This window comes from Callospermophilus lateralis, chromosome 7 (genome assembly GCF_048772815.1).
Source record: "Callospermophilus lateralis isolate mCalLat2 chromosome 7, mCalLat2.hap1, whole genome shotgun sequence".
Classification (NCBI taxonomy): domain Eukaryota; kingdom Metazoa; phylum Chordata; class Mammalia; order Rodentia; family Sciuridae; genus Callospermophilus; species Callospermophilus lateralis.
The window spans coordinates 69,946,327-69,959,830 of NC_135311.1; the positions used below are offsets into that span (position 1 = coordinate 69,946,327).

The 13,504-nt window shown below is 41.0% G+C and overlaps 1 protein-coding gene across 1 annotated transcript in view; it reads right to left on the reverse strand.

Annotated features, from left to right (window-relative positions):
* Window positions 1-259: 259 nt before the first annotated feature.
* Window positions 260-13,504, reverse strand: part of LOC143403849 (guanylate-binding protein 7-like) — a 37,468-nt gene continuing 24,223 nt past the window's right edge. The window contains exons 9-11 of the mRNA XM_076862112.1: window positions 8,420-8,522; window positions 7,901-8,094; window positions 260-730 (exon numbers count right to left, since the gene is read on the reverse strand). Coding sequence (XP_076718227.1) covers window positions 503-730; window positions 7,901-8,094; window positions 8,420-8,522 — 525 coding nt within the window. The 3' untranslated portion in view covers window positions 260-502. The remainder of the gene's footprint in view (window positions 731-7,900; window positions 8,095-8,419; window positions 8,523-13,504) is intronic.

Consider the following 13,504-nt stretch of genomic DNA (forward strand, 5'->3'; position numbering starts at 1 on the left):
CAAAGTTTTGTTTTTCAGTCTTTTGTCATTACAGCATATCATTAACAATGCCCATTTCATCTTGGGTAAATAAGTATATAAGATATCTGTATTCTAATTTTTAATGTAGGCCACTGATTACACCAAACCCTTGTTAGCTCAGGGTCCTGGAAAAATTACCCTTTCTTACCCATAAATGAAGTGAAACACAAACTTCCTAATTTCATTTTGCAGAAATTTTATTATCAGTAAAGTAAAAATTTTTATCATATCTCTGCTGATTTAGAAATGTAGTTGTTGGTCTCTTCTCACAAGAGCTCATCATTAGTTATAATATCATCATGTCTAAAATCAAACTGCAAATGTTTTCTTCATCTTGGCATTTGTCTTTGCTTTATTCAAAACTTTTCTACTAACAATTTCATTATCTCCTTATTTGTTTCCCATTTCTTTATATTGTTTACTTAAATATTGAACAACAGTGTTGTGTAATTAAAATTTAAAATTTCATTTTATCATTTTCTTAGGAGAAGTGCCTTAGTAATAGATCACATATATTCCTCACTATATCCAAGAGTGTTTCAGCAGAAGTTCCTACCCTTATCACAGAGGAAATAAAATCAAGGATCTGTGAGACAATTGAGGATTTTTTGGTGTTGATGTCATCTAGTTCATCTCGTACTCGATCTATCTCTTTTCTTAGCTTCTCAGCTTCCTTTTGAAATCCTTCAGTCAGAAGTTTTTCTTGGACCTGTGAAAGAGAAGAAATCCACTTTTGAAAATCCCATTGCTAACAGACAGAGTTTTGTGTTGAACAACTTCAGCAGTTAATCATGTGTTCATTTCTCTACCACCTTAGAATGTTTTTGATGTCTCTAGACATTTGGACTTGGATAATGGGACAATCCATGGTTCATACATTTGTGAGATTTCCTCAGCACCACCGGGCTATGCTGGAGAGATGTTTTGTTCAAGCCCAGAGACTGTCCTGAGCCATATGATGTCAGAATAGATGCACCCAGTGCTTGCCTTCTCCTCTGTGGACTAGAAACAAAGCAATAGTTGTGGAACTGCATGTGGAGGTGAGTGGCCCTGGGAGAGCGCTAGAGTTCAGCAGCAGAGAGATGGGGACCTGGTGAAAACACAGAATCTTGGGATAACAGCATAGCAAGAGAAACAGAATGCCCCAGTACCTACTGCCCATCACTGAGGTCAGGTATTGGGATCTTCTCTCAATGGGAATAAAGGGGAAAGAGTCCCAGCCAGCTCCACTGGTGCACAGGTCAATATGTTGCAGACATACAATTTAAATAAGTAAGAGACCTGAGGTCTACACTTTAGGTTTGTTCCATCTCCCAACAAACCCTCAGGGTGCTGAAGCCAAGAGTCAACTTGAGAAGGGTCCCATTGAGTTTTCCCTGCTCAGGAGGGGCATATTCCCATCTCTAGGACTGCATGGACTTTCCACTGCATTGCTTCAGTGGGTGACTGTTTTTTGAGAGGGCCTTGGCTCAGGGGACTGGCTCTGACACAAACTCACTAAGAGTCCCATTCTGTGGGAATGCAGGCTGTGAAGCTAAGGGGAGCAGAGGCTGTCACCCTCTACAATCATCTCACCAGGGAACCTGTCCTCTGAAAAAAGGGACTGAGTAGTTGCAAGTGGTCTCTCATGGCTACCAGGCCTGAAGATGCCAGGATTACGACGGCAGATTATGTGGATCCCACTGTTCCCTTCCCATCACAAAACTGTATTGTTCTAGTGTCCAGTCTGCCCCTGACACCTTCATTCCCAATTACCTGCCTGAGATACTTTGCTCGGAAATATGCCCTACCTCAGGACACACAGCCTGAGACATGCCAAAGGGAATCTAGGCCTGGCAAAACCCATTTTACACAGCATCTAGCTCTGGCCTGCATCTAGCTAAAAGGAGTTTCAGTTAGCTTCATGGGTCTCACTGCCTGTGGCTCCTTGGTGGCTACCACAAGTGAAAGAATGGTGGGGAGGAATGAAAAAAACCCACCCCTGGGAAGCACACTCTAAGATTAGCAGAGAAGCTGACTTAAAATAGGCTGCAATAACACACCTTTCTTACTTTTCCAAGCATCTCAAGTGGAAGGATTTGTTTTCTTCTTTTCAAAAAAAAAAAAAAAAAACACAAACTTTTCTTTTGTTTTTTTTTTTTTCATTTGGTATTATTTATTTTTATCTTTTATTTAACTTTTCTTGTTAGTTTTATTTTTAACTTGTTAGTTTTATTTTTTATTAAAATTTAATTTTTTATTTAAGTAATATTTTCTCTTTTCTCCTTGTTGTTCTCCTTGTCTTTATTTTTGTGATTTTTATTATTTTACTTTATTTTTGGATTAAGCTCAGGGCCTTACACAAATTGCATGGCTGCCTGGTTGATGAGCTGCATTCTCAGGCCAGTTGAGAGGAATTGTATCCAGCTCCAGCTTTGACAGACTTGAAACCTGACAGACACTTCAAGTGGGTACGGGTAGGGAGGCTCTGAGTTCCCACTCCTGGGAAGACACTCCACAATAGTGAAGAGAAGAGTTACAGAACTTTTGCTGACATCATTCTTATGCATTATTTCTGCATTGGCTGCACCTGCAACTTGTCAGAACATGCATTGTTGATAAGACTAGATGTGAATGCCACTAGAGGAGAACTGTGATTCTGGCCCCCACTTCTCCCCATGAACCACCTAGACATGCACCAGTATTTAATCAGAGGACAAGAGCTTCCTGCCCTGTACCATGACTGGAGCATCTGTATCAGAATCATATTAAAAAAAAAAACAGAGCCAATATAAACCCCCATCACTTGATAGAAATAATCAATCCCACTGTAATAGAAAACATAGAAATGCATACACTATGTCCACACAACTCCTGGCTGAATTACCAGAATAGCTTCACTCTTGTGAGACCTATAGATATAAGATAATAAATTGGAAAATCTAGAAGAAAAGAAGAACTTTCTGGTCACATGCAATCTGCCACAATTGAACCAAAGGTGGGTATGTGGCACATGCCTATAATTTCAGTGGCTTGGGAGGCTGAGGCAGGAGAATTCCAAGTTCAAGTTCAGCCTCAACAACTTAGCAAGGTTCTAAGCAAGTTAGAGCCTGTCTCAAATTTTAAAATAAAAACAAGGGCTGAGGATGTGGCTCAGTGGCTAAGTGCCCGAGGGTTCAATCTCTGGTGAAAACAAAACAAAACAAACAAACAAAAAACAAGAAGATACAAAAACCTAAATAGAGAAATAACAAGTAACAAAACCGATTCAGTTTAGAAGACTTCTCCAAAAATAACAACTCAAGACTGCATGGTTTCACTGTTGAATTTTACCAAACTTTTAAAGACCTAACAACAATGATTCACAAAATTATTCCACTGTAGTGAAAAGAGGGAGCCTTCCAGACTCATCCTTTGAGAACACCATTACACTGCTACCAAACCCTACAAGGACACACCAAGAAGAGAAGAAAATATACATCATTATCCCCGATAAACACACATGCAAAATCTTCAATAAAATACTTGCAAACTGAATTCAACAACACAATAAAATGTTCATACATGATGATTAAGTTGACTTTCATTTCAGGGATTCAAGAATGGTTCAACATATCTAATCAATACATGTAATGCATCACATAAATAAAATTTTAAAATTACATGATCATCTCAACAGATGCAGAAAGTGTCTTTGATAAAATTCAATACACCTACATGATAACATCTCTGAATAAATGAGATATAGAAGGATCATACCTCAACATAATAAAGGTCGTATGTAACAAATCCATTGCCAACATCATACTGAATGGAAGAAAACTGAAAGTATTTCCTCTAAGATCAGGAACAAGACAAGGGTATACACTCTCAGTGCTCTCACTCAATACAGTGCTAGAAAATTTAGCCATTGCAATTAGACAAGAGGAAGAAATAAAAGGTACAAACAGGAAAGGAAAAAGGCATCTCTATGTACCAATAATATGATTCTATACATACAAAAACCTAAAGACTCTACCAAAAAAACTTTTGTAACCAATAAACTAATTCAGGAAGGTAGTAAGATACAAAATCAATATGCAAAATCAGTAACTCTTCTATACATCAATAATGAATTTGATGAGAAAAAAATCAGGAAAACAATCCCATTCAAAATAGCAAAGAAAATACTGAAAGAAAATAGAGGAGTAGTATCCAGTGCATATTGACAACCCCCCTCCCAGGAAATTAAATTAAATCTATAGTCATGTTCATTGGAGGTATTTGAGCTATGGTTCTTCTTGTACTTTGGTCATACTTTTCTCTATCTTTGGTATCTCATAGTTGTTTGTCTACCTTCTCTTCTCATTCCCCCACCCCATTTGTTTTATTTATTAATTTTTGGATAAATATATATCAGCAATGGTGAGGTGCTAAGCCACTCAATGAGACACTGTCTCTAAATAAAATACAAAAAAGAGCTGGGGATGTGGCTTAGTGGTTGAATGCCCCTGAATTCAATCCACACTACTCACCCCCCCAAAAATATCCAGGAGTTTATTTCTTCTCAATTAATTCTGCAGAATTTAATTTTTTCACCAAATTATTTTTCTTACTCATTATCACTCACCCTATTAATAGTAGCAACCTGAATTCTATCCCTAATAATTCTAGCATGTCAATATCAACTAAATAATCAATTCTACAAAAACTTTATGTTGCAATATTAATCTCCTTAGAAATATTTTCAATTGTAACATTCACAGCCACTATATTTTGTATGCTCTTCAAAGCAACATTAATCCCAACTTTAATCATATTATCCAGTGAAGAAATCAAACAGAACAATTAAATGCAAGACTTTATTTTCTATTGTACATATCTGTTGCTCTCCACAACTTCCTATAGCATTAATCTACACTCAAAATACAGTAGAATCACTAAAGTTTTTAGCTGACCATCACAAAGTGTTATGATTTGAATGTGAGGTGTCCCCAAAAAGCTCACAGGTGAGACAATGCAAGAAGGTTCAGAGGAGAAATTACTGGGTTGTAAGAGTCTTAATCCCCTGATAGGGATTAACTGAGTAGTAACTGAAGTGGTAGGGTGTGGCTGGAGGAGGTGGGAATTGGGGTGTGGCTTTGGGGTACATATTTGTATCTGGAAAATGGAAACCTCTCTCTGCTTCCTGATCAGCATATGAGATGTTTCCCTCTGCCACACTCTTCTGCCCTGATATTTTGCCTCACCTCAAGCCCTGAGGGATGGAATTGACCTTCTTTGGACTAAGACCTCTGAAACTGTGAGCCCTCAAATAAGCCTTTCCTTCTCTACAATTGTTTTGGTCAGGCTCTTTAGTCATAGCAGCAAAAAGCTGACTAAATTTGCAAAGCTAAACCACATCCACACAACTGATCTAATAACATTTTGTGATTAATGTGTATAAAAGCTTTTATATAAAAACACACTCTGGCCTCCACCTATGACTATCAAAAGCATAACAGAGACTCCAATAACCAGATCTGTGGTCCTTTTGGGTGTATTGTGGATACTAGGAGATTATGGTATAATATGAATCACTACAGTTCTAAATCCACTAACAGATCATCTAGCCTATCCATTTTTTATATCATCTTTATGAGGTATAATTATAACAAAATTTATTTCTTACATCAGATCAAAAGTCATTAATTACTTAATAACCTATAAATCATATAGTATTAATAACAATTGTAGTTATTCTTATTCAAACATCATGAAATTCTACAGGAACCACAGCCTTAATCATTGCCTATAGCTTCACACCATCAATACTATCCTGCCTTGCTGACTCAAACTATAAACAAACTGTATTATTAACTTGAGGATTATAAAAATTTCTTCCTTCTATAGCAGCCAAAAGGTTACTAGCTATTTTCACTAATTTAGCCATATCACCTCCACTGACCAAATCAGAGAGGTGTTTGTAGTTTTATCCTCATTCTGGTGATGCAACCTTAGCATTTGTGTAATAGGACTTAATATGCTTTGACAAGCAAAGTGATCTACAGATTCAGTGGTCATCAAAATATGAATGACATTCTTCAGATAAAAAAAATTAAATTTATATGATAGCACAAAGACCCTGAATAGGCAAAGCAATATTGGGCAAAAAGAGCAAAGCTGGAGGCATCACAATACCTGATTTCAAGAGGTACTTCAGAGCCGTAGCAACAAAGACCACACCATATTGGCATGTAAACAAACTTGTAGACCAGTTAATAGAACAGAGAACCAGAAATGAATCCACACACCTTCCCCTCACTGATTCTCAATGAGGGTACCCAAAACTGAGACAACGGAGGAAGGACAGACTCTTCAACAAATGGCACTGGGAAACTGAATATCCACACGTAGGAGACTGAAAATGACCCCTATCTCTCACCCTGTACACTAAAGAACCCCAAATGGATCAAAGACTAAAGTATAAAACCTGAAATTCAGGAACTACAAGACGAAAACAGCAGAAGCACTTTAAGATATTGGCACAGGCAATGGTGTTTTAGATAGGATCACAAAAACAAAGGAAACAAAAGCAAGAATTAACAAATGAGATTACAACAAATTAAAAAATTTCTGCACAGCAAAGTAAGAACACTAAAGAGGCACCTTACATGAAAATCTTTGACACCTATTCTTCTGACATAGGATTAATAACTTTAAAAATCTTAACAACAACAATAAAAAACCTAAGTAATACAATTAGAAATGGGCAAATATCCTAAACAGATAATTCTCAACAGGAGAAATACAAATGGCAAATAAATATGATACAAAGTACTAATATCTTTAGTTATCAGGGAAATTCAAATCAAAACTACTCTCAGACTATATCTCCTTCTGATTAGAATGCCAATTGTCAAAATAAATAATAATTATTATTAATATTAATAATAATGGCAAGTTCCGGATTTGGAGAAATAGGAGCACTTACATGTGGTTGGCAGGAATGTGAATTAGTACAGCTACTATGGAAAATGGTTTGGAGGTTTCCCTAAAGTAAACTTAGAATTTACCATGTGATCCAGCTATCCCACTCCTGGGCAAATATCTCATATGTGGAAACAATAACAACAACAACAAAAGTGACTAGAAAGTAGAAGAGGGAATATTAGGGACCAGGATTGGGGCTGGGAGAGAGGAAGGGAGAGAGGAAAAGGGTAGAAGAAGGATCTATGGACCTGATCAATGCACAGTATATGCATGTATGGAAATATCATGGTAAATTCCATTAACTTGTACAATTAATATATGCCATTGTTCATGATTTTAAAATCCCCCCAAAAAATAATTCCTCTTAGCACACAGATTGAGATCTAATGAATTATCAGTTCCACTGAAGTAGCATCTTCTAACAAATAATAGGAAATACCTAGTAGAGAACACTAGTTATCAAGCTTCTGGTTGGGACAAAGACTTTAATTTATTTTTGTTGTAGAAAGAATCAGGCTATGGAAATAAATGGAGCAAATTCAGAGCTTTCAAAGATCCTCCATTTTATATAAGGTCAAAGGTGATACATGCAGTTCAGATGGATCTAATTTTGATCTCTTTGATGGTTGTGCCAAGAGTCCTAAAAAAGACCAATGGACTAAAACACTATTCAACTGGGACACAGTAAGACCACCCTATAATCTCAACAAACCTTAATCCATCACCCTGGGAAACACTGTATACTCTGAATTCTATCAATATACAAGGTGCTGGAGTCTCGGAGGTTTATAGACTTCAGGAGGATGCAGGTATACATGAGGAGTTAGTGAAACATGCACCTTTTGAGTTTCCCTTTGAAATCATGTCCATGCTTAACATGTTGGTACTTCCCTTCCTGAGGAACCAGGGCACTGTCTGTCAGGCACTACCAGGCCCTGTCCAGGCTCACCTTTAGCTTATGGTCCAGATTACTTTCCAACCTTCTCAGAAGGTTCTCCATTTTCCTGTCCAACTTCTTCTCCAGCTGAGCAATGTGTTCTTTTAAGCTTCCCTTTTGTGCTTCCAACATTTCCTGTTGCTCTTGCTGTTGCTGTCTTAGCAGCTCCTGTTCCTTCTCAGCTGCCTCCCTCTTGAGCCGTTCAACTGTTCCACAAACGTTTTAGGGAGGAAAACAAACAAAAAAAAACCAGTTAGGTCTGAGCTCTACTATCCTAGCTTCACAAACCAAACTTATTTCAGAAAAGGCAAGAGGGATATCTGAATCCTCCCTTTAGCCATGATAGCCACAGTATGTTTCCAAATGTGATGAAAAACTGATTTGCTGGCCTCCCCTGTTGCTCCTCAGATTTAGCAGAGCATGTGTTCCACAGCAGGAAGAATTTTCTGGTTTCAGGAAGGTTTTCCTGTCCAGTCAGTCAGTCTATGCAGGAACCTCCCTACTCTCTGAGAGCTGTGACCTCCCCTGTACCTGCTATGGCCTTCTTTTGAGCAGTGAGGGCTTTATCTGACTGCAGGATGGATTTTTCTATGGCAAATTGTGACTGCAGGAAGCTCTGAAGGACCTCCTTTGCCTGGGGAACCAAGAAGGAACAAAAACATTTTAGGCATCAAAGATCTAGTCTTCTGAGGATCCAACATGGCGGCCGGCGAGGAAGCTGCACTTTCAATATCTCCACATTAACGGGATCAGAAACACCAATTAAAACAGCTACATTCTACCTACTGAGGATCTTCTAGCAAAATTCCGTTGAAAGGAGACCTGCCGAGAATTAGTAAGTTTATTAGACGTGACAGTTTGCCCCAGACAAGTGAAACTTGACCGGCAGCGCGGGCTCAGAGTCCAATCCCGCGGCCACCCGCCGCTTCTGCAAGCGGCAGGCGGCCCAGAGCAGCGCGGCAGAAGGGTCCCCGCCCAGCCAGCAGACAGCTCCCGCCTTCCCAGCTACCCTGGCGGCCCTGCTTTCGCTCGGCGAACAGCCACCCTACCCGGCTGGTTCTTAGCCACGCGGCTGCAGTCACCCGGCTTTACAAGCACCCCCGGCGGCCCTGCTCGGCGAGAAGGGTCCCCGCCCTGCCGGCAGACAGCTCCCGCCATTCCGCTCTTGCTCTGCAAACAGCCACCCCGCCCGCCTGGTTCTTAGCCACGAGGCTGCAGCCACCCGGCTTTACAAGCGCCCCCGGCGGCCCTGCTCAGTGAGAAGGGTCCCTGCCCGGCCAACAGACAGTTTCCACCATCCCGGCTACCTTGGCGGCCCCGCTCTCGCCCTGCAAACAGCCACCCCGCCCGCCTGGGTCTTAGCCACGCAGCTGCAGCCACCCGGCTTTACAAGCGCCCCCGGCGGCCCTGCTCTGCGAGAAGGGTCCCCGCCCTGCCGGCAGACAGCTCCCGCCATTCCGCTCTTGCTCTGCAAACAGCCACCCCGCCCGCCTGGTTCTTAGCCACGAGGCTGCAGCCGCCCGGCTTTACAAGCGCCCCCAGCGGCCCTGCTCGTCGAGAAGGGTCCCTGCCCGGCCGGCAGACAGCTCCCACCATCCCGGCACTCCTGGCGGCCCGCCCGCTCTGCGAAGGGTCACCCCGCCCGGCTCTTAGCCACGCGGGCGCCATCTGCCTGGCTCTGTGGGCGCCCCCGGCGGCCCAGCGCAGCCAGAAGGGTCCCCGCCTGGCCCGACAGAAGGCACATGCCCTTCCGGCTCTGCTAACGGCCCTGCCCACCTGGGAAAGGGCTCCCCCCCTTGAGAGGATGGGAAGGAAATCTAACCAAGCCTCTATGAATTAGCGAACTGGGATCTAAAACCAGAGATTGTGTCAGACCAGAGACAAGCCAGTTCCACCTCTCCCTTCGGTCACTCCTGCAAGGAGCCAGGGGCCCGCCATAGCAGAGAGGGGAAGTTACCAAAGATCGGCCAAAGAGATTCCTTCCCAGCGGATTCTAAATTAGCAGGAGCGGAGAGGGAGCCGGCCGGAGCTGGCGGGAACCGCGGCAGCGGCACGGGAACCGGCGGGAGCTGAGGCGGCGCTGACACAGGAGCCGGCGGGAGCCGCGCGGCGCGGGTCTCCCAGCTACAGCTCCCACCAGTGCTGACAACTGAGGTCTCTTGCACCAGATATGGGGGCGTGGCTACCAGAAGGTAAGCAAATTTGCTGGGGGTTCTCAGCCCCAAGCTCTACAAACTTAGGGCCTGAGGGAGGCAAACAAGGAGAGTGTGCCCAGGCACTAATGAAACAGCTGCTCCACGCGTGTGCAAGGTAGGCGGAACCGTGACCACCGACAAAACAGGCCCAGTGGCCCGCCAGATACATCGCCCGGGTCGGGGGAGGGGCAGAGCCGCCACCAGCGCCTTTTAGGTAGACAGATCTGCAACCGACAGACAGAACAGGCCTAGTGGCCAGCGGAGGGGCAAAGCCGCTACTCACGCCTGCAAGGTAGGCGGACCTGTGACCACCGAAAGAACAGGCCCATCGAAAGTACAGGTACAGCGGCCTCCTGGCGTGGAAGGCACATTGCCTCAATTGGAGGAGGGGCAGAGCCACCGCCAAAGCCTGCGAGGGAGACTTTGCAGCTATACAAGAGCAATATAAATATATAGGGGGAAAAATCAATAACACAACAGTTTCACCAAGCAGAAAGAAACGCGATCAGTATGAAAAGACAAGGAAAGAAAGGACCACAAGCAATGCAGGTCAACTCAACTTTAGAAGAGGTAATATCTGCAGCAGATGGAATGTCAGATAAAGAATTCAGGATATACATGCTTCAGATGATCTGGAGTCTCAAGGAAGACATTAGACAGCAAAATCAGACAATGAAAGACCACTTCGACCACTTCGACAATAAATTACATAAACAAATCCAAGAAGCAAAAGATCAATTATACAGGGAGATAGAGGTTATAAAAAACAAACAAACAGAAATCCTGGAAATGCAGGAAACAATAAACCAACTTAAAAACTCAATTGAGAATACTACCAGCAGAGTAGAACACTTAGAAGATAGAACATCAGACAATGAAGACAAAGTATTTCAACTGGAGAAGAACATAGACAGCTCAGCAAAGCTGTTAAGAAACCATGAGCAGAACATTCAAGAAATATGGGATAACATAAAGAGACCCAACTTAAGGGTCATGGGGATACAGGAAGGTATTGAGGTCCAAACCAAAGGAATGAGCAATCTATTCAACGAAATAATACGAGAAAACTTCCCAGACTTGAAGAATGAGACAGAATCCGAAATCCTAGAAGCCTACAGGACGCCGAATGTGCAAAATCATAAGAGATCCACACCTAGACACATTATAATGAAGATGCCCAACATACAGAATAAGGAGAGAATTTTAAAAGCTACAAGAGAAAGGAAGCAGATTACATTTAGGGGTAAACCAATCAGGATAACAGCTGATCTTTCAACACAGACTCTGAAAGCTAGAAGATCCTGGAATAACATATTTCAAACACTGAAAGAAAAGGGGTTCCAACCAAGAATTGTGTATCCCGCGAAATTAAGCTTCAGGATGGAAGATGAAATTAAAACCTTCCATGATAAACAAAAGTTAAAAGAATTTGCAGCTAGAAAACCAGCTCTTCAAAACATCCTTGGCAAAATATTACAGGAAGAGGAAATGGAAAATATCAATGAAAACCAACAGCGGGAGGTAGTACAGTAAAGGTGGGGGGGGAATAATCAAAGAGGAAAACAAACCATGTTTAGTAACATAAATAAACAAATATGGCTGGAAGAACAACCCATATCTCAATAATAACTCTAAATGTTAATGGCTTAAACTCACCAATTAAGAGACACAGGCTAGCAGAATGGATCACTAAACAAGACCCAACAATATGCTGCCTTCAGGAGACGCATTTGATAGGAAAAGACATACATAGACTGAAGGTGAAAGGTTGGGAAAAATCATATCACTCATATGGACTTCGGAAACAAGCAGGAGTGTCCATACTCATTTCAAATAAAATAGATTTCAAGCCAAAGTTAATCAAAAGGGATGAAGAGGGACACTACATACTTCTCAAGGGAACCATACACCAACAAGACATAACAATCATAAATATATATGCCCCAAACAATGGTGCAGCTATGTTCATCAAACAAACTCTTCTCAAGTTCAAGAGTCTAATAGACCACCATACAATAATCATGGGAGACTTCAACACACCTCTCTCACCACTGGACAGATCTTCCAAACAAAAGTTGAATAAGGAAACTATAGAGCTCAATAACACAATTAATAACCTAGACTTAATTGACATATATAGAATATACCACCCAACATCTAGCAGTTACACTTTTTTCTCAGCAGCACATGGATCCTTCTCAAAAATAGATCATATATTATGTCACAGGGCAACTATTAGACAATATAAAGGAGTAGAGATAATACCATGCATATTATCTGATCATAATGGAATGAAATTGAAAATCAACGATAAAAGAAGTAAGGAAAAATCATGCATCACTTGGAGAATGAACAATAGGTTACTGAATGATCAATGGGTTATAGAAGACATCAAGGAGGAAATTAAAAAATTCTTAGAGATAAATGAAAACACAGACACAACATATCGGAATCTATGGGACACATTGAAAGCAGTTCTAAGAGGAAAATTTATTGCTTGGAGTTCATTCCTTAAAAAAAGAAAAAACCAACAAATAAATGATCTAATACTTCAACTCAAAATCCTAGAAAAAGAAGAGCAAAACAACAGCAAAAGAAGTAGAAGACAAGAAATAATTAAAATCAGAGCTGAAATTAATGAAATCGAAACGAAAGAAACAATTGAAAAAATTGACAAAACTAAAAGTTGGTTCTTTGAAAAAATAAATAAAATCGACAGACCCTTAGCCACGCTAACAAAGAGAAGAAGAGAGAGAACTCAAATTACCAGCATACGGGATGAAAAAGGCAATATCACAACAGACACTTCAGAAATACAGAAGATTATCAGAAATTATTTTGAATCCTTATACTCCAATAAAATAGAAGATAGTGAAGGCATCGATAAATTTCTTAAGTCATATGATTTGCCCAGATTGAGTCAGGAGGATATTGACAACCTAAACAGACCAATATCAATTGAGGAAATAGAAGATACCATCAAAAGACTACCAACTAAGAAAAGCCCAGGACCGGATGGGTATACAGCAGAGTTTTTCAAAACCTTTAAAGAGGAATTAACACCAATACTTTTCAAGCTATTTCAGGAAATAGAAAAAGAGGGAGAACTTCCAAATTCATTCTATGAGGCCAACATCACCCTGATTCCTAAACCAGACAAAGACACTTCAAAGAAAGAAAACTACAGACCAATATCTCTAATGAACCTAGATGCAAAAATCCTCAATAAACTTCTGGCGAACCGGATACAAAAACATATCAAAAAAATTGTGCACCATGATCAGGTAGGATTTATCCCTGGGATGCAAGGTTGGTTCAATATACGGAAATCAATAAATGTTATTCACCACATCAACAGGCTTAAAAATAAGAACCATATGGTCATCTCGATAGATGCAGAAAAAGCATTCGACAAAGTACA